Source organism: Rhinatrema bivittatum, chromosome 1 (assembly GCF_901001135.1).
Source record: "Rhinatrema bivittatum chromosome 1, aRhiBiv1.1, whole genome shotgun sequence".
NCBI lineage: Eukaryota > Metazoa > Chordata > Amphibia > Gymnophiona > Rhinatrematidae > Rhinatrema > Rhinatrema bivittatum.
The window spans coordinates 679,417,030-679,438,291 of record NC_042615.1 but is presented as its reverse complement, the minus strand read 5'-3'; the positions used below and the strand labels follow the sequence as shown (position 1 = coordinate 679,438,291).

The 21,262-nt window shown below is 44.2% G+C and overlaps 1 protein-coding gene across 2 annotated transcripts in view; it reads left to right on the top strand.

Annotated features, from left to right (window-relative positions):
- RASGRF2 (Ras protein specific guanine nucleotide releasing factor 2) overlaps nucleotides 1-21,262 on the top strand; it is an 888,178-nt gene that overhangs the window by 414,383 nt on the left and 452,533 nt on the right. For both annotated transcript variants that reach the window (XR_003852277.1, XM_029574148.1), the window contains exon 10: nucleotides 9,068-9,228. Coding sequence is in view for 1 of the 2 variants with exons in the window: in XM_029574148.1 (XP_029430008.1) it covers nucleotides 9,068-9,228 (161 nt within the window). In the remaining variant the exon portion in view is untranslated. The remainder of the gene's footprint in view (nucleotides 1-9,067; nucleotides 9,229-21,262) is intronic.

Sequence of the window (21,262 nt, the reverse complement as noted above, 5' to 3'; positions counted from 1 at the left end):
ACGAGCAGGAGGACGGCCGACGCTGCGGCCATGTTGGTTGAGCAGCAGAAACCGCTGCGGGACAAACCCGCCGATGCCGAGTGCGGTCACCGCGAGCGGGGCGGTCTGCCGCGCCGGTGAGTGGCTGGCCCCGGTTGCGGCTTGCCGCCACTGGTGGCCATAACAGATACCTTATTTCTCCTCCACCACTTGACTCTCAGCTGAATCCAGAATTCTGGGATTACAGGCTGTGGCTATGTCTGGTCCAGCCCTTCCATTCTTGTTGAAACAAGGGAAGAGAGTGGAAAGGGATAAGACCGGAGAGACACAGCAGAACAGAAAACAAATGCTGTGCTCCTTTGTCTAGTCCTTTCCTTCCTGGTTCTCCCCACATATTGCCTTCAGTATGTTCTACAGTCTCATCCCTCACCTCCACTGGGCACAATATAGAGAAGAGGGTGAGTCTGGAGCAAACACTGCAGAGAAAAAAGCAATTGCTCTGTTCCATTTTCTACCCTTTCCTGTTCTCGGCAGGGTGCCAGAATGGAGGGGCTGGAGTACTAAACAGATTCAGATTCAGGGCACTGGTCTGGAGATTTGGGGGAAAAGCTTGGTGTGCCCATGACTAGCGACACTCTTGCTGTCCTGAATACCTTCAGTGCATCTTTCAGGTTTACTTGATATTCTCTCCTGTCACTGGCAAAGATCTGTGCAAGATTTCCAGCTGTAGCATCACAGATTCTCTTCACAGTTCACAGTGGGCCGGATTTTATATGCCCTGCGCGCCGGCGCGCCTATTTTGCATAGGCCGCCGGCGCGCGCACAGCCCCGGGACGTGCGTAAGTCCCGGGGCTCTGCTTATAGCAGGCGTAAATCGTGCAACAAAGGTAAGGGGGGTGGTTAGATAGGGCCGGGGGGGGGGTGGGTTAGGTAGGGGAAGGGAGGGGAAGGTGGGGGGAGGGCGAAGGAAAGTTCCCTCCGAGGCCGCTCCGAAATCGGAGCGGCCTCGGAGGGAACAGGCAGCGCGCACTGGGCTCGGCGCGTGCAGGTTGCACAAATGTGCACCCCCTTGCGTGCGCCGACCCCGGATTTTATAAGATACGCGCGGCTACGCGCGTATCTTATAAAATCCAGCGTACTTTTGTTCGCGCCTGGTGCGCGAACAAAAGTACACGCTCGTGCAAACTTATAAAATCTACCTCAGTGCATTTATAGAAATATGATGGCAGAAAAAGACCGTATAGCCTATCTAGTCTGCCCATCCACACAACTATTTTAACTTTACAATTTACATCATTCGCTCAGAAGTACCCTGTATTTATCCCATGCTTTCTTGAATTCAGATACAATTTTTGTCTCCACCACCTCTACTGGGAGGCCATTCCATGCATCCACTATCCGCTCTGTAAAGAAATATTTCCTACACTCTTTCACTCTCATCTCATGACCCCTCGATCTACAGTATCCTTTCTGTTGAAGAGGCTTGCCTTCCTTGCACAGAAACCCTTGAGATATTTAAATATCTCTATCATATCCATCTCTTCTTTCCTCTAGGATATACATGTTTAGATTTTTTTTACATCTATCTCTATATGCTTCAGAACGAAAACCACTGACCATTTTAGTAGTCACCTTCTGGATCGACTCTAACTGATTTATATCTTTTTAAGGTTCAGTCTCCAGAATCATACACAGTATTCTAAATAAGGTCTCACCTGCGACCTATACAGGGACAATATCACCTCTTTTTTTTCTGCTCACCATTCCTTTCCCTAAGCAGACAAGCATCATTCTGGCTTTTGCCATCACTTTATTCACTTGTTTGGCCACCTTAAGATCATCAGATATAATGACTCCTAGATCCTGCTCTTCTTTCATGCTTAGAAGAATTTTAGCTCCAATACCATAGCTCTCCCTCGGTTATGCAGCCTAAATGCATTACTTTGCATTTTTTAGCATTGAATCTTAGCTGCCAGACCCTAGACCATTCCTTCCGCTTTGCTAGATCTCTCTTCATGTTTTTCACACCATCCTGGCTGTCTACCTCGAGGCAGATTTGGGTATCATCGGCAAAAAAGCAAATCTTTCCTGATAATTCATCCGCTATGTCGCTTATGAAAATGTTGAGAAGAACTGGTCCAAGGACTGATCCCTGAGATACACCACTAGTAACGTCCCTCTCCTCAGAATAAACTCCTTTTACCACTACCCTATGTCACCTCCCACTCAGCCACTTTCAAATTCAGTCAGCCACTCTAAGTCCCATATCAAGAATGCTCAATTATTTATAAATCACCTATGCAGAACTGTTTCAAAGGCCTTACTGAAATCCAGGTACACTACATCTAACGCTTTACTCTGATACAGTTCTCTCATCACCCAATCAAAGAAATTGATCAGATTCATCGAACAAGATCTATCTCTGGTAAAACCATGCTGCCTCAGATCTTGCAATACATTGGATTCCAGAAACTGCACTGTCCTCCATTTTGGCAGCGATTCCATTAATTTGCTTATCACAGAGGTCAGACTAACCAGCCTGTAGTTCCCATCCTTCTCCTTGCTTCCCCTTTTGTGAATAGGAACCACATCTGCCCATCTCCAGTTCTCTGTAACTACTAGGGATGTGAATCGTTTTTGAACGATTAAAATTATGGTCAGATAATTTTAAAATCGTCCAAAATTGTTAGATACGCGATACAATACAAATGCCCCCGATTTATCGTCAGGGGCATTTGTATTGTATCGTTAAATAGGGCGCGGGAAAACCGGCACACCAAAAAAACCCTAAAACCCACCCGAACCTTTAAAACAAATCCCCCACCCTCCCGAACCCACCCCAAAATGTTTTAAATTACCTGGGGTCCAGTTGGGAGGGGGGTCCCGACGCGATCTCCTCCCGCTCTCTGGCCACCGCTGCGTTGAGAAATGGCGCCGGTGGCCCTTTGCCCTTATCATGTGACAGGGCAAAGGTAGCGCCGGCGCCATTTTGTTTCCTGGCTCCCAACGTCACGCGTGCGGGAGATCGCCCCCGGACCCCCGCTGTACTCCCAGGGACCTTTGACCAGCTTGGGGGGGGCCTCCTGACCCCCACAAGAGTTGCCAAAAGTCCAGCGGGGGTCCGGGAGCGACCTCCTGCACGCGGGCCGTATTGCCAATCTTCAAAATGGCGGACTGGGAGGGAACTTTCCTATCCCTAACTCTATCCTTCCTACCTCTTCCCCTCTTCTCCCCGACTCCTAACCTAACCCTACCTATTCCTAATTTTTTTATTTTAATACTTACTGCTCTCCGGGAGTAGAAGTAATCTCCATGGGCTGGCCGGCTGCCGACGCGCTCTTCCCTGGAACAGCAGCTAATGGCTTTCCCAGCCTACCCCCCTATCCCGCCCCTCCCTGCTCAGACCTTGTTCTCTGTCCCACCCCATTTGCAGGGCCCGGCACTTCGGCGTGTAACAGTTATGTGTGTGGCTGAGCCCATTCTAAATTGCACGCGATGCGTGCAAGGCCCAGCCATACAAGTAACCCCCATTTTTTATGCGTGAGGCCCTTTTAAAATCAGGCCATGAATAGCTTCTGTGATGCAGTACGACCTGGCCCGGGGCAGAAACAGCTGAGACACAGCCGAGCAGAAGCTAGTGGTACCAAACTTAGCCACCGGAGGGCGCTGAGGAAGGTAGCAAAGACTACACTTCCCAGGTTCCCCGAACCAACACCTGACCCCTGGCTGGAGCCTGAGCAGGAACAGGTGGAGGAAATTGGGACTGATCCCTATGACTCAGCAGAATCTATGGAGGCTGAGGAAGAGGGCGTGCCCCCGTGGTGGACCTGGCCACAAAAGCCCGGCTCCTCAGAGTCTCTGGAGGAGGAGATGGAGGTAAGCTGGGGAGAGGAAAGCTCCAGCTGTTCCTCTATGGAGGTAGAATAACCAGGAGGTTGGGGGATGGTAAATCCTGTATTGCTGTATGGATGTATGAGAAAGGCGGGAAGGGAATTGTGTTTTAAATGCTGTTTACCCTGGGGCTTGTAAGGACAACCCCGCATTAATATAAGGCTGCAGCCGCGGAGCTACAGCACCACATTAAACTCCTTATTGATTAAGATCCTTTTTCTGTGTACTGCTTGGGAGTGCCAGGACTGGGCCTGGCACTCTGACTAGAGGCTGTGAGGAGTCCATAGCAGCGCTATGCATGAGCTGTGCAAGGGGACAAGACGTGTCATAGGAGCGAAGCCAGAGGCCTGAAGCCCAGCAAAGCCCCACAGCATGCTGAGCGGAGGGACCTGATCGTGACACTTCAGATGTATCCCATCTGGCCCCATTGCCTTATCTACTTTGTTTTAGTTGGCTCCTCATGAATACACTTTTCTGAAAATTGAGGGGTTTTTTTTAATTTAAACTTTATTAATTTTTCCATCAATGATCATGAAAAAGTAACATGAAAAAATATCCATAAGAAAAGAAAAATACAGCAAACTCGAAAGATATTATGTCACATATCCCATATTTGGGGGAGATCAAAGAAACTTAAATATAGGATTACCAACAAATTTATAATTTGTTGTAAAGGCAACTATACAGAAGAGTCCGGGAGCTATATATATATTTTTTTTTTACTGGGCCATAGTCTCAGGAATCGCAACTTGATTTTTATCTACAATGAATGTTTCTAAATGTGTAGGATCTACTAGGGATGTGAATCGTTTTAGGACGATTAAAATTATCGTCCGATAATTTTAATATCGTCTTAAACCGTTATGGAACACAATACAATAGAGATTCTAACGATTTATCGTTATAAATCGTTAGAATCGTGAGCCGGCACACTAAAACCCCCTAAAACCCACCCCCGACCCTTTAAATTAAATCCCCCACCCTCCCGAACCCCCCCCCCAAATGAGTTAAATAACCTGCGGGTCCAGCGGCGGTCCGGAACGGCAGCGGTCCGGAACGGGCTCCTGCTCCTGAATCTTGTTGTCTTCAGCCGGCGCCATTTTCCAAAATGGCGCCGAAAAATGGCGGCGGCCATAGACGAACACGATTGGACGGCAGGAGGTCCTTCCGGACCCCCGCTGGACTTTTGGCAAGTCTCGTGGGGGTCAGGAGGCCCCCCACAAGCTGGCCAAAAGTTCCTGGAGGTCCAGCGGGGGTCAGGGAGCGATTTCCCGCCGCGAATCGTTTTCGTACGGAAAATGGCGCCGGCAGGAGATCGACTGCAGGAGGTTGTTCAGCGAGGCGCCGGAACCCTTGCATCTGAAAAACTTTTTAAATACATTTTCTTTATCCTGTTCAGCTACACATGAAACAAAAAGAGTTGCTCTATTATTAATCAGATCCATCGACTCTTCTAAAAAAGTTGATATGCCTGGAGAAGATGAGGATTCCACTACATTTTGTCCTCCAGAGCTTCTGGAGGATTTCTTAGGCAAATAATATATTTTAGATAATTTTGGAATTTTCTCATCTTCATATACGGGCGGATTTTAAAAGCCCAGCTCGCGTAAATCCGCCCGGATTTACGCGAGCAGGGCCTTGTGCCCCGGCGCGCCTATTTTCTATAGGCCGCCGGCGCGTGCAGAGCCCCGGGACACGCGTAGGTCCCGGGGTTTTGGAAGGGGGCGTGTTGGGGGCGTGGGACCCGATGACGCAGCATTTCGGGGGCGGGGCGCCCTGTATAATTTTCAAGCTTTCATGAACAAAAGTACGCTGGATTTTAGAAGATACGCGCGTAGCCGCGCGTATCTTCTAAAATCCTGGATCGGCGCGCGCAAGGCTGCCGATTTTGGGCAGCTGGCGCGCGCCGAGCCGCGCAGCCTGTCACCGTTCCCTCCGAGGCCGCTCCAATTTTGGAGCGGCCTCGGAGGGAACTCTCTTTCGCCCTCCCCTCACCTTCCCCTCCCTTCCTCTACCTAACCCACCCCCCCCCCCGGCCCTATCTAAACCCCCCCCCCTACCTTTATCCACGGATTTACGCCTCCCGGAGGGAGACGTAAATCCACGCGCGCCAGCGGCATGCTGGCGTGCCGAGACTCGACCCGGGGGCGGTTCCGGAGGGGGCGGCCACACCCCCAGAACGCCCCGGGCCGAAACCACATCCCCGGGCCCGCCCCTGAAACGCCACGTCCTGCCCCCAAAACGCCGCATCGTTCGGCCCCGCCCCCAACACGCCCCCTTCAGAAAACCCCGGGACCTACGCGCGTCCCGGGGCTCTGCGCTCGCCGGCGGCCTATGCAAAATAGGCGCGCCAGCGCACAAGGCCCTGCTCGCGTAAATCCAGGCGGATTTACGCGAGCAGGGCTTTTAAAATCCGCCCGAATAGGTTGTCTTTCAAATATTTTTTAAACATCTCCCATGGGAAGAAAAGCCGAGTTATAGGAAAATTAATAATCCTTATATTTTTTGCCCTGTATAATTTTCAAGCTTTCATGAATAAAAACATTCTCAGAATTTTGGATCATTTGCACTCTACTAGTTAGAGCAAGCATTTCTTTTTCACATTTATCAACTTTCTTTCCCTGTTCTTCAATTAGATTACTATTAGCTCTTATTACGGTTAACAATGATTCATTCATCTTATTCATATTACTATCGAGTTTTAATATCATATTCCCAAGATCCACCAAAGTGACATTGTCCGGTATTACAACAGGACTAATGCCACTTCCTGTACTAGGTAGGGGCATATCTTTCACATCAACTAAAACTTTTGAAGCAACATTCACAGTCCAACGAGCATCGACTTGTTGGTTCAGGTCAGAGTCCCCTTGGGCTGCTCCTACCAGATTTCCAGTTGTACCGATTCCAGATGGCTGTAATGGAGACTTTGATCCTTCGCCAGGACTCAGGGAGACCAATGATGACACTCCCATACTGTCCTCTCGAGGCGTTTCCATCACCCTCACGATGTGATGGTCCATTGGGCTGGTGTGCTGTTGCTGCACTGGAGAGGATGTGGAGATCTTCGCTTTCCTCTTTCTGCCCATTGAAAGAACAAATTGGTAGAATTCTACCGGTCTCCGGTCTTCTCTGGCCTAAGCCGGCCCAAGCCGCGCGCCCCTTCAGCGCACGCGGCTTAGGCGATGTGCCGGCGGCTGCGGGGTGCCGCCCTTCCGCAGTTTTTATAGTCAGTCGGGGGACGTCCCAGCTGATGTCACTAGCCAGCGACCTCAGCACTCTCACCAGGATGTTCCTCGGGTTACCGGGTCCGGGTACAGGTAGGGAGAGCGATAGCCTCCTCCCTTCTCCTTCACTCGCTCCCCAACTTAGCGGCCCCCTTCCACAGTTTTTATAGTCAGTCGGGGGACGTCCCAGCTGACGTCACTAGCCAGCGACCTCAGCACTCTCACCGGGATGTTCCTCGGGTTACCGGATCCGGGTACAGGTAGGGAGAGCGATAGCCTCCTCCCTTCTCCTTCACTTGCTCCCCCAAATTGATTGAGTTTTACCATACTTCCAATCTTATTTGTATTCATTTTAAGTGGTCCTGCCCCTAACCTTTCCATAGTGAACACTAAACAAAAATATTTGTTAAGCAGTTTTGCTTTTTCCTCACCAGCCTTTACAAGAATAGTCCTCTCCTTCACCTCTGAGTTTCACAATGCCACCTTTGCACTTCCTTCTATGACTAACATATCTAAAAAAAAAATAGTTTTATTCCCTCATTTTACTATATTTTTCTTCCATTTGAATTTTGTATTCCTGACTATTTTCCAAGCTTCTGTTATCTTTTCCAGATATTGTCACCTGCCTTCCTTATTCTGCAATTTTTCGTAGTATATGAATGCTGACCTGTCATTCCTTATCTTTTCAGCTACTTCTTTTGCTGCTTCTTTTTCCTCTTTCCCTTATTTACTTTCTAACAAAAAGGTTAGTTTCCTTTATAATATCTTCTTTTAATTTTGCCCACTGCTCTTCTACTTTCTCTCTTAGATTACATCAGCCAGCTAATGTCTGTGATGGAGGACTGTATATTACCATAGTAAGGAGTGTGCAGTACAAAAGTTAACTGTCCTTCACAAGAACCTTATAAATTCTGAGGCTGCACATCAATCACAAGTATTTTATTCCCATATAGTCACAATTTATAGAGGGTAAGTCCCCTGACACAGTGCCAAGTTTCGCCTAAATGCTGCATAGGGAGGAACATCAACAGCATACAAGCCTCAACTCTACAAACAGGAAGAAATAGCATTAGTAAGGACAGAACAAAAACTAACTACAGCAGTCATCAAAAATATATACAAAAATTTACATAGCTCGTAAAATCATTTCCAAAAATATCATTCATGGAGCTCCTTTGAGAATATTATAATGCACAATCTCTCATAAAAAAAAAAGAACAAAATTCAAAAATTGCACCTAAAACTTCTATAGCCAATGAAATGGTTCATGGAACTAAAATCACATTGTACATCAAGACCAATCAGGGCAGAGGGGGAGCACCAAAAAGGTGAGCCAATCAGATAGTTTGTAAAACTAAAATCACATGGCAAAAAGAGCCCATTCAGAATAAAGGTGGAGGCACAAAATCATGAATGGAATCGCATATTGGACAATAACCACCACAGCTTGATATATAACTGAATGGATGTAAGGTTTAATGTGAAAAAGGAGGTTTCATGGAAACTAATGACCAACAAAAGAGGAAAACTGAAATTTGAAAGAAGTTATAGGTGCATGCGGACTTCAGGCCCAGTTTTCAAAACAAACTTAGATACGTAAGTCTGCTTTGAAAATTTGGGGTGTATATGTGGAACCCTGCTGGGCATACGTGCACACATTAACACTGCCAGGGAGCAGGTATAAACATGTATGTTTACATGTATGTGCATACTTTCAAATATAAAAAATATGCAAGTAAATAGTTTCCCCGCCCCCAAATGCGCCTGCAGAAATACCGCTTTCATGCTCAAAATTGCTTACTCATTTACTTTTACGTGCACAACCCTGGGGGTAAATTTGAAAAAGCCCATTTACGTGTAAAACTGCATTTTATGTGTTTAAATGCTTTTGAAAATCAGGTCCTTGAATTACTGTATATTTTTTATCATAGAAAATATATTACAATCTATTTCTATATTTTAATCACCAGGTTCTCTTATTCAAGTTCCTTCAGTTGAACGGGGAAAGCTTAGTAAAGTTCGCCTGGGATCTTTATCTTTGAAAAAAGAAGGAGAAAGACAATGTTTTCTATTTACAAAACACTTTTTAATTTGCACCAGAAGTTCAGGAGGAAAATTACACCTATTAAAGGTATGTATAATTACATTTTATTTTTGTTTTCACTATTTGTTAAAGCAATACTTTTGCACAGCTGAATAGTGAAATAATGTAGGTGTGCCCTCACCCCCACCTCTAGGGGTTATATGCATGTTTTTGTGATGAGAGCTCATGTTTTTACTATTAGGAGTATGTGCTGCCACCTAGCTACAAGGCTCATAGCTTAAGAATCTCAAGATATTGTTTTTACAAATAGTAAGTTACTTTACTTTTGCAGGGACTGATAATTGCCTTTTTCCCTAAAATTAAAAGGACACTTGTAAGACAGTAACATATATAGTATACATATATACAGGCCGATAAAGTAGAGCGCGGCTGCGGTTACCCTGCTTCTAACCCGCTTTGTACCCACAATTTGGCCGCGTAAGTCCAACCCGCAATTCACTATCCCTTTTAACCTATCCTTACCGCTTCTTGAAATCAACGGGTAACCCTTTCCGCCCGCGGCATGTATATGATATGTAAACGATCGGATTAGCTATTCCCTCCGATCCAGTAGCATGCACCCTGATTATCGCCTTTTTAACCTGCAGTTTTGCTGCGTCGTGTAGGCTATCCCCCATGTTCTTCTCAAGGGTAGCAACTGCTGCTCCGTGCAGTTTTTCCCAAGCCTTATGGCCTTATGATAACCCTTAAAAAATGTACTGCTAGCAACATTTTTACTGAGTGATAAGCCTTCTTGAAAATTCAGACAGTGCTGACATGTTTTGCTTATGGACTTGACCTTAGAAGCAGTCCTGTGCTTTTTCAAAGACCATAAAAGTGAGGGCCTGTGGTGTTGATTGTCTTCTAAATCCAATTCTTCTTTTAACCCTCCCCCGCTATCAAAGCACAGAGTGATGTTATAATTGTGTCAAAAGCATCAAGGCTTATTGGTTAAAGTTAGTAATCCATTACCTTCTGTTAAGGATAGTAATTGCTGCTCCATGCAGGTTACCCCCAGGCTTATCATTTCCCCAGACCATTGATTGTTGTCTGAATCCAACTCCCCTTTTCCCCCTGCTGTTAGTCATAGAGGAATAGGGGGAAAGCAAAATATCCACTGTGTTTGTACCCTGATCTACAGAGCTTCTTAACCAATATGTCTCATTTCCCTTTATCTAATGCCCTGGAGGAAAAATTTGATAAGGCATATTCTTAATTTGACCAAATGTACTTATTACTTACTAATGCAAAGAAAACAGTTGCAGGAAGTTGAGTTGCCTGTCTTGGGGCTCAATGAATGCATGCAGTTCTTGGAAACTAAGATGCTATCCTTGAAGTCAGTGATTGATAACTATACAGCGAAAATTGAAGACCTTGAAAATAGTTCTAGGAGAAGCAACTTGTGCTTCATAGGCTTCCTCAAGAACATAAGCGAAAGGGAGTTAGCAACTGTATTGGAATGATGGCTGCCATGTGCGTTAGCCCTAGGTACTTAGTATGGAGCCATTAAAACTGAACCTGTGCACAGACTGGGAATAAAATCTTTGCAGCGGAATAAGCATCGCACATTCATCATAAAGTTCTTAAACTTTGCACACAAGGTAGAAATAATACAAACTTACCGCAAAAACAGAGATATTGGGGTACATTTTAAAAAACAGTGCGCGCGCGTACTTTTGTTCACGCACCAGGCGCAAACAAAAGTACGCCGGATTTCATAAGATACGCGCGTAGCTGCGCATATCTTATAAAATCCGGGGTCGGCGCGCGCAAGGGGGTGCACATTTGTGCAACTTGTGTGCGCCGAGCCCTGCGTGCACTACCCGTTCCCTCCGAGGCCGCTCCGAAATCGGAGTGGAATCGGAGCGGCCTCGGAGGGAACTTTCCTTCTGCCTCCCCCCACCTTCCCTTCTCTTCCCCTATCTTACCCATCCCCCAGCCCTACCTAAATCCCCCTACTAACCTTTATCCGCGAAGTTACAACTGCCTCCGGGCAGTTGTAACTTACGCGCGCCGGCTGTCTGCTGCCGCGGCAGGCCCCGACACACGCCGCTGTGTCGGGGCACTCGGCTACACCCCCAGACCGCCCCCGACCGCCCCTTTTTGCAAGCCCCGGGACTTACGTGCGTCCCGGGGCTTGCGTGCGCGCGCAGGGGTTTTTTTTAAAGGGTTACGCGCATAACTTATGCGCGTAACCCTTTTAAAATCCGACCCATTATGTATGAAGGGGGCTCTGATTTTAATCTTCCAGGATTACTTAGTAGTGGTTTCAGTGCAATGTAAAGCTTTTTTTCCCATCTGTACAAAACGTGCTTAGTTTAACATTCAGTTTGCCCTGCAATTTCCAGCGAAACTGTGAGTGACCTATGCAAATAAAACTACAACTTATGAGTTTACTGAAAATGCTCGGGCTTTCCTGCAAATTATTGGGTCTGGATGTGCAAATTAAACATTTTGTTTTTGGAAGTTAAATGTGCTAGCCTCATGGTTTTCACAAAGTCGTGATTACATAAGGATGTTATTTGCATGCGCGATTTGTTGGTGTAATATAACCTTGTTCCATGTTGCTCTCTATGGGCCTGATTTTCAAAAGCATTTACATGCTTAAAACTGGGTTTTACGTATGTAAATGTAATTTACCTGTATAAGTGGGCTTTTGAAAATTGCTACAATATTCACCATTGAATTGTCAATAGGTTGTCCCTCCATTAAAAATTAACACTGGTAAATGGCTTTTGAAAATTGCTACAATAGTATGTTTCATTTACATGCTTAACTCCTTTGAAAATTCACCTTTATATGTAATAAGAAACTGTGCGACTGGACTAAAGGTTTGTGTAGATAATGTGTATTCTCACTATATTCCTCTCACTATGCTGCAATGGTGGGCTGTGGATTGGACTAACCTGTTTCGCTAATGTTAAAGTTGCTGAAGATGGCAGAACAGAAAAGTACACTATTGGGATTACAGTACTACCACTAATTTGTATTACAAGCTGGAGCAATGATGCATCTACTCCAATCTTGCACAGGGTTATATAATTTGGCTTTCAAAATACAATACCCAAGTGAGGCACTGGCTTTTCTGAATGGGGTTGGGTGCTTTTACACCTTGCTTCCTGTAGTTCACTCAGTCATGGGTTCCTGATGCTCAGATCTGGTGGAATGGAGGGGGAGAGTTTCTGTAACAAATTTCTTTCAGTAAGTGACTTGTGATAGAAAAGTCAACCATCCTTTTACCTGACCCACAATTAAAAATGGGAAGCACAAATGTTTGTGCCACCACTTTTTGGTCGCTGCCATGAGCATTTCTACTCGATTGTGCCAACCTTGATTAATGGATTTGAACAGGACAATGACTGCACTAATCTGTTTTGGGCTGAGTAACAAGTACTTGTTTTGACCAAAGAATCATATGTTCTACTTGGCTGTGCATGCATTAATGCCCTTAACTGGTGCTCCTCTGGCTGCTTAGTTGTAGACTTTCATTGGAATAGGTGGTAGAGGATGGTTCATATATTGACAGTTACTATTTTATGTTAGTAAATATTGAAATATCTTGGTTTGTGGAGAGGTGGGGGTCCTTATACATGACACATGGTCTTGTGCACTCACAGTTGGGTGCATTGTTTTGGCCTAGTTAATGGTTAAAGGGGGGGGGAGGATGTCCAGAAGAAGGGTGGTGCTGGGTTTGGAAGGGTTGTTTTTAATGGGGGATTTGTAGGAGGATACTGATATGGTAAAAATAATCATAGTATCACTCTTTCACTTATATTGGGAAATGTTCATTACATGTACTGGAACAAATAGGCCGAGGTTTAGGCTTGGAGATATGAACCTTATGTATAAATTTGTTTATCACTTATCCTTTTTTTATATTTGATCACATGACTCATTTAGGTATTAGATATACTTCCTGGAATGATTCTGGTATCGGGTCAGTAATACAGAGATATTTAAAATTGCAAGCTCTACAAAGACATAAAACTAACATTACAATGCTCCAGGAAGCACATTTGGATAAAGCTGAATATCAAAAACTAAAAAGATAGTGGCTTGGTGAAGTATTTTCATCACAAGCAGGCAATAAGAAAGCTGATGTGGCCATTCTTACAGGCAAAATGGTGCCCTTTAAGACTTCCACAGTAGTGAAGGCTCCTGAAGGGAGGTTCTTATTAGTGGCTGGGACACTGTATGTGATGTGTAATGTATATGCCCCTAATGCTCTATGACCATGATTTTTCACTAAAATTGTGCGACTTTTGGCGGATTATACCCATGTGCTAGGGGGTGGGTACTTTAATTGTTCTGGATAGGTCTGGATAGGTCTTCAACATCTCACCAGGGATCTCAGAGGGTTAATGTTATAATATATTTATGTAACAGGTTAGACTTAGTAGATGTATGGAGAGCCCTGCACCCAATAGAGAGAGAACACACTCATATCTCCAGAGCACATAGCTCACATTCTCAAATAGACTATTTGTTGATAAACTCTAGAATTGTGAAAATTAAAATAGGCCCAGTTGAAGTTGCAAGACCACTCCCCAGTATGATTGAATATGGAGTACTTTTGGCCTCCTGGATCCCTGAAGTCTTGGAGATTTCCCAAACAGTTGTACATTGATCAAGAATTTAAGGAATATTTAATACAAAGTGGGATGAATTCTTTAAGAACATAAGAAATTGCCATGCTGGGTCAGACCAAGGGTCCATCAAGCCCAGCATCCTGTTTCCAACAGAGGCCAAATCAGGCCAAAAGAACCTGGCAAGTACCCAGGGCCAGTGCAAGGGTATTAGGCACCCTAGGCAAACCTTACAGCCTGGCACCCCCCCATACACAATTTTAAATTATGCATTTATAACAACATATTTTACATGAAAAATTACATTCTGAGGTAAAATTAATATACATGTTGTTGTGATAATTTCATGCACTGTTGTGATGCCAACAAGAAAACTTTGAATCTTGGAATTCATATGGCATCATACCTATTATGATGTTTTGGCATGGTCCTCCCGTATCAGCACAGTACTATCTGCCAACACTCAAAGAATAACAACCTTACCTATAAAAAAGAATACCACAAATATTACACCAGAATCTAAAATATCAATGCATCTCCTATCAGGAAAACAGAACAGGCCAAGGTACTACAGATCCCTACAGAGAAACCATATGCTAAGAATGCTTCATCTCAGACTTTGCATGCAGAACACAAACCCTCACCAATTAAAGAATAAAGCCACATAAAGTATAAATAGAAATGTGCAGACAAAAATTGAACTGTAAAATGTATCACGCCAGACTCTACAGTGCACAATGGAAAAACAAAAATCACCATTCCTCATGAAACAATAAATAAAATTCCCCTATGAGGAAAGACTAAAGAGGTTAGGACTTTTCAGCTTGGAGACGGCTGAGGGGGGATATGATAGAGATGTTTAAAATTATGAGAGGTCTAGAACGGGTAGATGTGAATCGGTTATTTACTCTTTCGGATAGTAGAAAGACTAGGGGGCACTCCATGAAGTTAGCATGGGGCACATTTAAAACTAATCAGAGAAAGTTCTTTTTTACTCAATGCACAATTGAACTCTGGAATTTGTTGCCAGAGGATGTGGTTAGTGCAGTTAGTATGGCTGTGTTTAAAAAAGGATTGGATAAGTTCTTGAAGGAGAAGTCCATTACCTGCTATTAAGTTCACTTAGAGAATAGCCACTGCCATTAGCAATGGTAACATGGAATAGACTTAGTTTTTGGGTACCTGCCAGGTTCTTATGGCCTGGATTGGCCACTGTTGGAAACAGGATGCTGGGCTTGATGAACCCTTGGTCTGACCCAGTATGGCATTTTCTTATGTTCTTATGTTCTTATTAATCATAATAGTAAAATCATACTAATAAAATAATTTCAAAACAGCTGATGAATAGAATATCAAATAATTAAAGACTCATGCAAATTTTGAAAGCTTTACCAAACACCAATAAAATATTTCAAAACAGCAGACACATCACATACTACCCAATAATTAAAATGGTAGTCAATCAAGAAAAATGAACTTAAAAGGCCACCTTTACTTACCCTCTCCAGCAGTTCTCCTACTTCTTTCCCTTGCAGGCCACACCAGAAGCAGCAGTAGCTGCTGAAGCTGTCCTCATGGTCCTCTTTCTTAGGGAGCACAACTAGTCTCTTCTCTCTCTCACAAACACACACCAGTCACATCCTCAGGACCAGTTTGTCGTCTCTCACACACCAATCATCTCCCCAGCCAGTCTCTCTCTCTCTCACACACACAAGAACACACATACCAGTCATCTCCCTAAGAACATAAGAACATAAGAAAATGCCATACTGGGTCAGACCATACTGGGTCAGACCAGGGAGGGTCTCCCTGTCTCCCTCCCTGTCTCCCTGATCAGTCTCTGTCACACATACACACGTCACCTCTCTGGCCAGTCACGCACAATCACACAATGCTCTTGCTCTCTCTTACACACAGGCTTTCAATCACACACATGCTCTCTCTATTTCACTTACACACAAGCTCTCAATCACACACATGTTTTATCTCACTTATAAACAGGCTCAATCATATACATGCCCTCTCTCTCACAGCTACAGCCAGCCAAAAACATGCTCCATCTCTCTCTCTCTCACAGCCACAGCCAGCCAAAAACATACTCCATCTCTCTCTCGCCAACACACCACACACACACACACACACACACACACACACAGAAGCACCCTCCCTGCTCACATACACACCACATACAGATACAGAAGCACCCTCACTGTCTCACACCACACACAGAAGCACCCTCCCTGCCTCACATACATACAACACAGACACAGAAGCACCCTCCCTGTCTCACATACACACCACACAGACACACACAAAGGCCCCCAGCTGAACAGCTCATCTTTGGCCCGCTGGCCTTGTCTCCGGCGGCAGCTGACAGCACTGGTCTTCTTTTCTTTAGCCCCCGCCAGCCTGGTCTGCGGTGGGCGGCAGCTGGAAGTACCGTCACTCTCCCGGGTTCTAGCGGCAACACTTGGGCTTGTCTTCACTTTTTTCAGCTGCCACCAGCTTGGGCTCCAACAGCGGCTCACGGCCCCTCTTCCTTTCTTCAGCTGCTGCTGGCATGGGCTCCAGTGGCGGCTTACAGCCCCTTCTGCTTGGGCTCTGGCAGGGGCTTGTGGCCCTTCTTCCATTGTTCAGCTCTTGCAGGCCTCTCTTCCGGCCCTGCATGGCTGTCTTGCAGCTGTGGCAGGATGGCTCTGCTGCGGCCCCGCAGACTTCTCTTCGGGCCGCGTGCCAGCAGACCCTCTTCTTCTCTTTAGATGGGAAGGCCAACGGCACCAGGGATGGATTGCCCCACCGGGGGAAGCCCGATCCCCCGATAGGGCACTCCGCTCCTGACGCCGGTGGCCTTCAGCCCCTACCATGTGACAAGGGCTACCGGTGCCATTGGTTGGCCCCTGTCACATGATAGGGGCTAAAGGCCACCGGCACCGTTTTGGTTAGTGGCAGCCGAGGCCCCGGGAGCGGCAGATTGCTCCCAGGTCCTCTGCTGGACCACCAGGGGGGCGTTGGGAGGGTGGCACGGGGGGGGGGGGGGAGGCAAGGTGAGGTGGGGCTGGCAGAATTTTGAAAGGGCACTTTTTGCCCTTTCAAAATCTGCCGCCTGCCACAGTACCCCCTAAGACTCAGTGCCCTAGGCACAGGCCTAGCTCGCCTAGTGGTTCCTCTGGCCCTGCAAGTACCCCAAACACTAAGAAGATCCCATGCTACTGATGGCAGTAATAGCAGAGGCCATTCCCTAAGTCAACTTTATTAATAGCAGTTAATGGACTTCTCCTCCAAGAACTTATCCAAACCTTTATTAAACCTAGCTACACTAATTGCACTAACCACATCCTCTGGCAACAAATTCCAGAGCTTAATTGTGCGCTGAGTGAAAAAGAGTTTTCTCCAGTTAGTCTTAAATGTGCTACTTGCTTACTTCATGGTGTGCCCCCTAGTCCTTCTATTATCCAAAAGTGTAAATAACTGATTCACATCTACTTGTTCAAAACCTCTCATTATTTTAAAGACCTCTATCATATCCCCCCTCAGCCGTCTCTTCTCCAAGCTGAACAGCCCTAACCTCTTGGCCTTTCCTCATAGGGGAGCTGTTCCATCTCCTTTATCATTTTGATTGCCCTTCTCTGTACCTTCTCCATTGCAACTACATCTTTTTTGAGATGCAATGGCCAGAATTGTACACAGTATTCAAGGTGCGGTCTCACCATGGAGCAATACAGAGGCATTATGACATTTTCCATTTTGTTAACCATTCCCTTCTTAATAATTCCTAACATTCTATTTGTTTCTTGACTGCTGCAGCACACTGAGCTGACGATTTCAAAGTATTATTCACCTTGATGCCTAGATCTTTTTCCTGGTGGTAGTTCCTAATAGGGAACCTAACATCGTGTAACTACAGCAAGAGTTATTTTTTCCTATATGCAACACCTTGCACTTGTCCACATTCAATTTCATCTGCCATTTGGATACCCAATTTTCCAGTCTTGCAAGGTCCTCCCGCAATGTATCACAATCCGCTTGAGATTTAACTACTCTGAATAATTTTATATCATCTGCAAATTTGATAACTTCACTCGTATTGCTTTCCAGATCATTTATAAATATATTGAAAAGCACTGGTCCAGGTACAGATCCCTGAGGCACTCCACTGTTTACCCTTTTCCACTCAGAAAATTGGCCATTTAATTCTACTCTGTTTCCTGTCTTTCAACCAGTTTTCTAATCCATGAAAGGACATCGCCTCCTATCACATGACTTTTTAGTTTCCTTAGAAGCCTCACATGAGGGACTTTGTCAAACGCCTTCTGAAAATTCAAATACACTACATCAACTGGTTCACCTTTATCCACCTGTTTATTAACCCATTCAAAAAAATGAAGCAGATTTCTGAGGCAAGACTTCCCTTGGGTAAATCCATGTTGATTGTGTTCCATTAAACTATGACTTTAAGAACATAAGAACATAAGAAATTGCCATGCTGGGTCAGACCAAGGGTCCATCAAGCCCAGCATCCTATTTCCAACAGAGGCCAAAACCAGGCCACAAGAACCTGGCAATTACCCAAACACTAAGAAGATCCCATGCTACTGATGCAATTAATAGCAGTGGCTATTCCCTAAGTAAAATTGATTAATAGCCATTAATGGACTTCTCCTCCAAGAACTTATCCAAACCTTTTTTGAACCCAGCTACACTAACTACACTAACCACAACCTCTGGCAACAAATTCCAGAGCTTTATTGTGCGTTGAGTGAAAAAGAACTTTCTCCGATTAGTCTTAAATGTGCTACTTGCTAACTTCATGGAATGCCCCCTAGTCCTTCTATTATTCGAAAGTGAAAATAACCGAGTCACATCTACTCGTTCAAGACCTCTCATGATCTTAAAGACCTCTATCATATCCCCCCTCAGCTGTCTCTTCTCCAAGCTGAACAGCCCTAACCTCTTCAGCCTTTCCTCATAGGGAAGCTGTTCCATCCCCTTTATCATTTTGGTTGCCCTTCTCTGTACCTTCTCCATCGCAACTATATCTTTTTTGAGATGCGGCGACCAGAATTGTACACAGTATTCAAGGTGTGATCTCACCATGGAGCGATATAGAGGCATTATGACATTTTCCGTTCTATTCCCTTCCTAATAATTCCTAACATTCTATTTGCTTTTTTGACTGCTGCAGCACACTGAGCTGACGATTTTAAAGTATTATCCACTATGATGCCTAGATCTTTTTCCTGGGTGGTAGCTCCTAATATGGAACCTAACATTGTGTAACTACAGCAACGGTTATTTTTCCCTATATGCAACACCTTGCACTTGTCCACATTAAATTTCATCTGCCATTTAGATGCCCAATCTTCAAGTCTTACAAGGTCCTCCTGCAATGTATCACAGTCTGCTTGTGATTTAACTACTCTGAATAATTTTGTATCATCTGCAAATTTGATAACCTCACTCGTCGTATTCCTTTCCAGATCATTTATATATATATTGAAAAGCACCGGTCCAAATATAGATCCCTGAGGCACTCCATTGTTTACTCTATTCCACTGAGAAAATTGACCATTTAATCCTACTCCTGATTCCTATCCATTAACCAGCTTGTAATCGCCTCCTATCCCATGACTTTTTTAGTTTTCGTAGAAGCCTCTCATGAGGGACTTTGTCAAACGCCTTCTGAAAATCCAAATACACTACATCTACCGGTTCACCTTTGTCCACATGTTTATTAACCCCTTCAAAAAAATGAAGCAGATTTGTTAGGCAAGACTTCCCTTGGGTAAATCCATGTTGACTATGTTCCATTAAATCATGTCTTTCTATATGCTTTACAATTTTGTTCTTGAGAATAGTTTCCACTATTTTTCCCGGCATTGAAGTCAGGCTCACTGGTCTATAGTTACCCGGATCGCCCCTGGAGCCTTTTTTAAATATTGGGGTTACATTGGCCACCCTCCAGTCTTCAGGTACAATGGATGATTTTAATGATAGGTTACAAATTTTAACTAATAGATCAGAAATTTCATTTTTGAGTTCCTTCAGAACCCTAGGATGCATACCATCCGGTCCAGGTGATTTACTACTCTTTAGTTTGTCAATCTGGCCTACTACATCTTCCAGGTTCACAGTGATTTCGTTCAGTTCGTCTGACTCATCACCCCTGAAAACCATCTCTGGAACTGGTATCTCCCCAACATCCTTATTAGTAAACACGGAGGCAAAGAATTCATTTAATCTTTCTGCAATGGTCTTATCTTCCCTAAGAGCCCCTTTAACCCCTCTGTCATCTAATGGTCCAACCGACTCCCTCACAGGTTTCTTGCTTCGGATATATTTTTAAAAGTGTTTATTATGAGTTTTTGCCTCTATGGCCAATTTCATTTCAAATTCTCTCTTCGCCTGTCTTATCAATGTTTTATACTTAGCTTGTAAATAATATCTAAATACCTGTGTATTATTTATCTCGTTTATTGTTTTTAATCCTTAAATACAATTTCATTATTTAAATAATACACTTTAAAATATCACCCCTCATTCACACCACATACACACATGCTCAATCATTAAACAAATATTGCACCTGATTCTAATACAACAGTTCACCTATACTAATGTATTAAAATACATCCATATACCGTTTATCAAAATGATATTACAGTCACAATAGCTGCAAAACAATTTCTTTCATAACATATTTATCAGTTATTATTAAACAGACAATTATCAGCTTATCATCCTTTTAGTTCCCTTTCATGTTCTTTATTAATTCATAAATTTCCTCTTTATTGTTGTACCATTCCCGACGACAAGCCTTCGTTTCACTGAGGTGGTTTCCTCAGGGGACCATTACCAACTCTATAATTTCTTTTGAAAAACGGGAACTTCTGTATACACTGTATAGGATGATTGTTGCATGTGCTATCGTTACTAAAACCATCACCTAAATATATAAATATATGAATGTTATTATAATTAACCATGAAATCACCAAATAAAATGTATTGTATTAAATTAAATAAATTTATCCAGTCACCATCCTTAAAATCCCAGCGAACCCGCTTACCTATATATCCATCTGTATAATTCCTTACCACTATTATTCTTAACTTCTTCTGTTAATCAGAACCTACCAAAAATCAAAAAACAGTATAGCCAAAAAGCAATATAATCCACCACCAAATACCACATAAATTTATGTAAGTTCATTCTTATGCATCTACTAACCTGCCAATTTCCACTGTTTGTATGCAATACCGTCAGCGTCAAACTACCGCGTTTTTAAACTCAACTTCTTACTCTGTGGCGCTACCTTCATACACATCGCTGTTCCTCATGCGCTCAATAGCTGTATAAAACGCTGATTCCAATACATCATATTTTTGCATCTACAACAGATAACAACCCTTTTATCTACTTTGCACTAACCGAAGTTTTGCTGCTAATACTTCATAAGTTAACAAGACACCTTACCTTCCAGCATACCTCTCACTTGT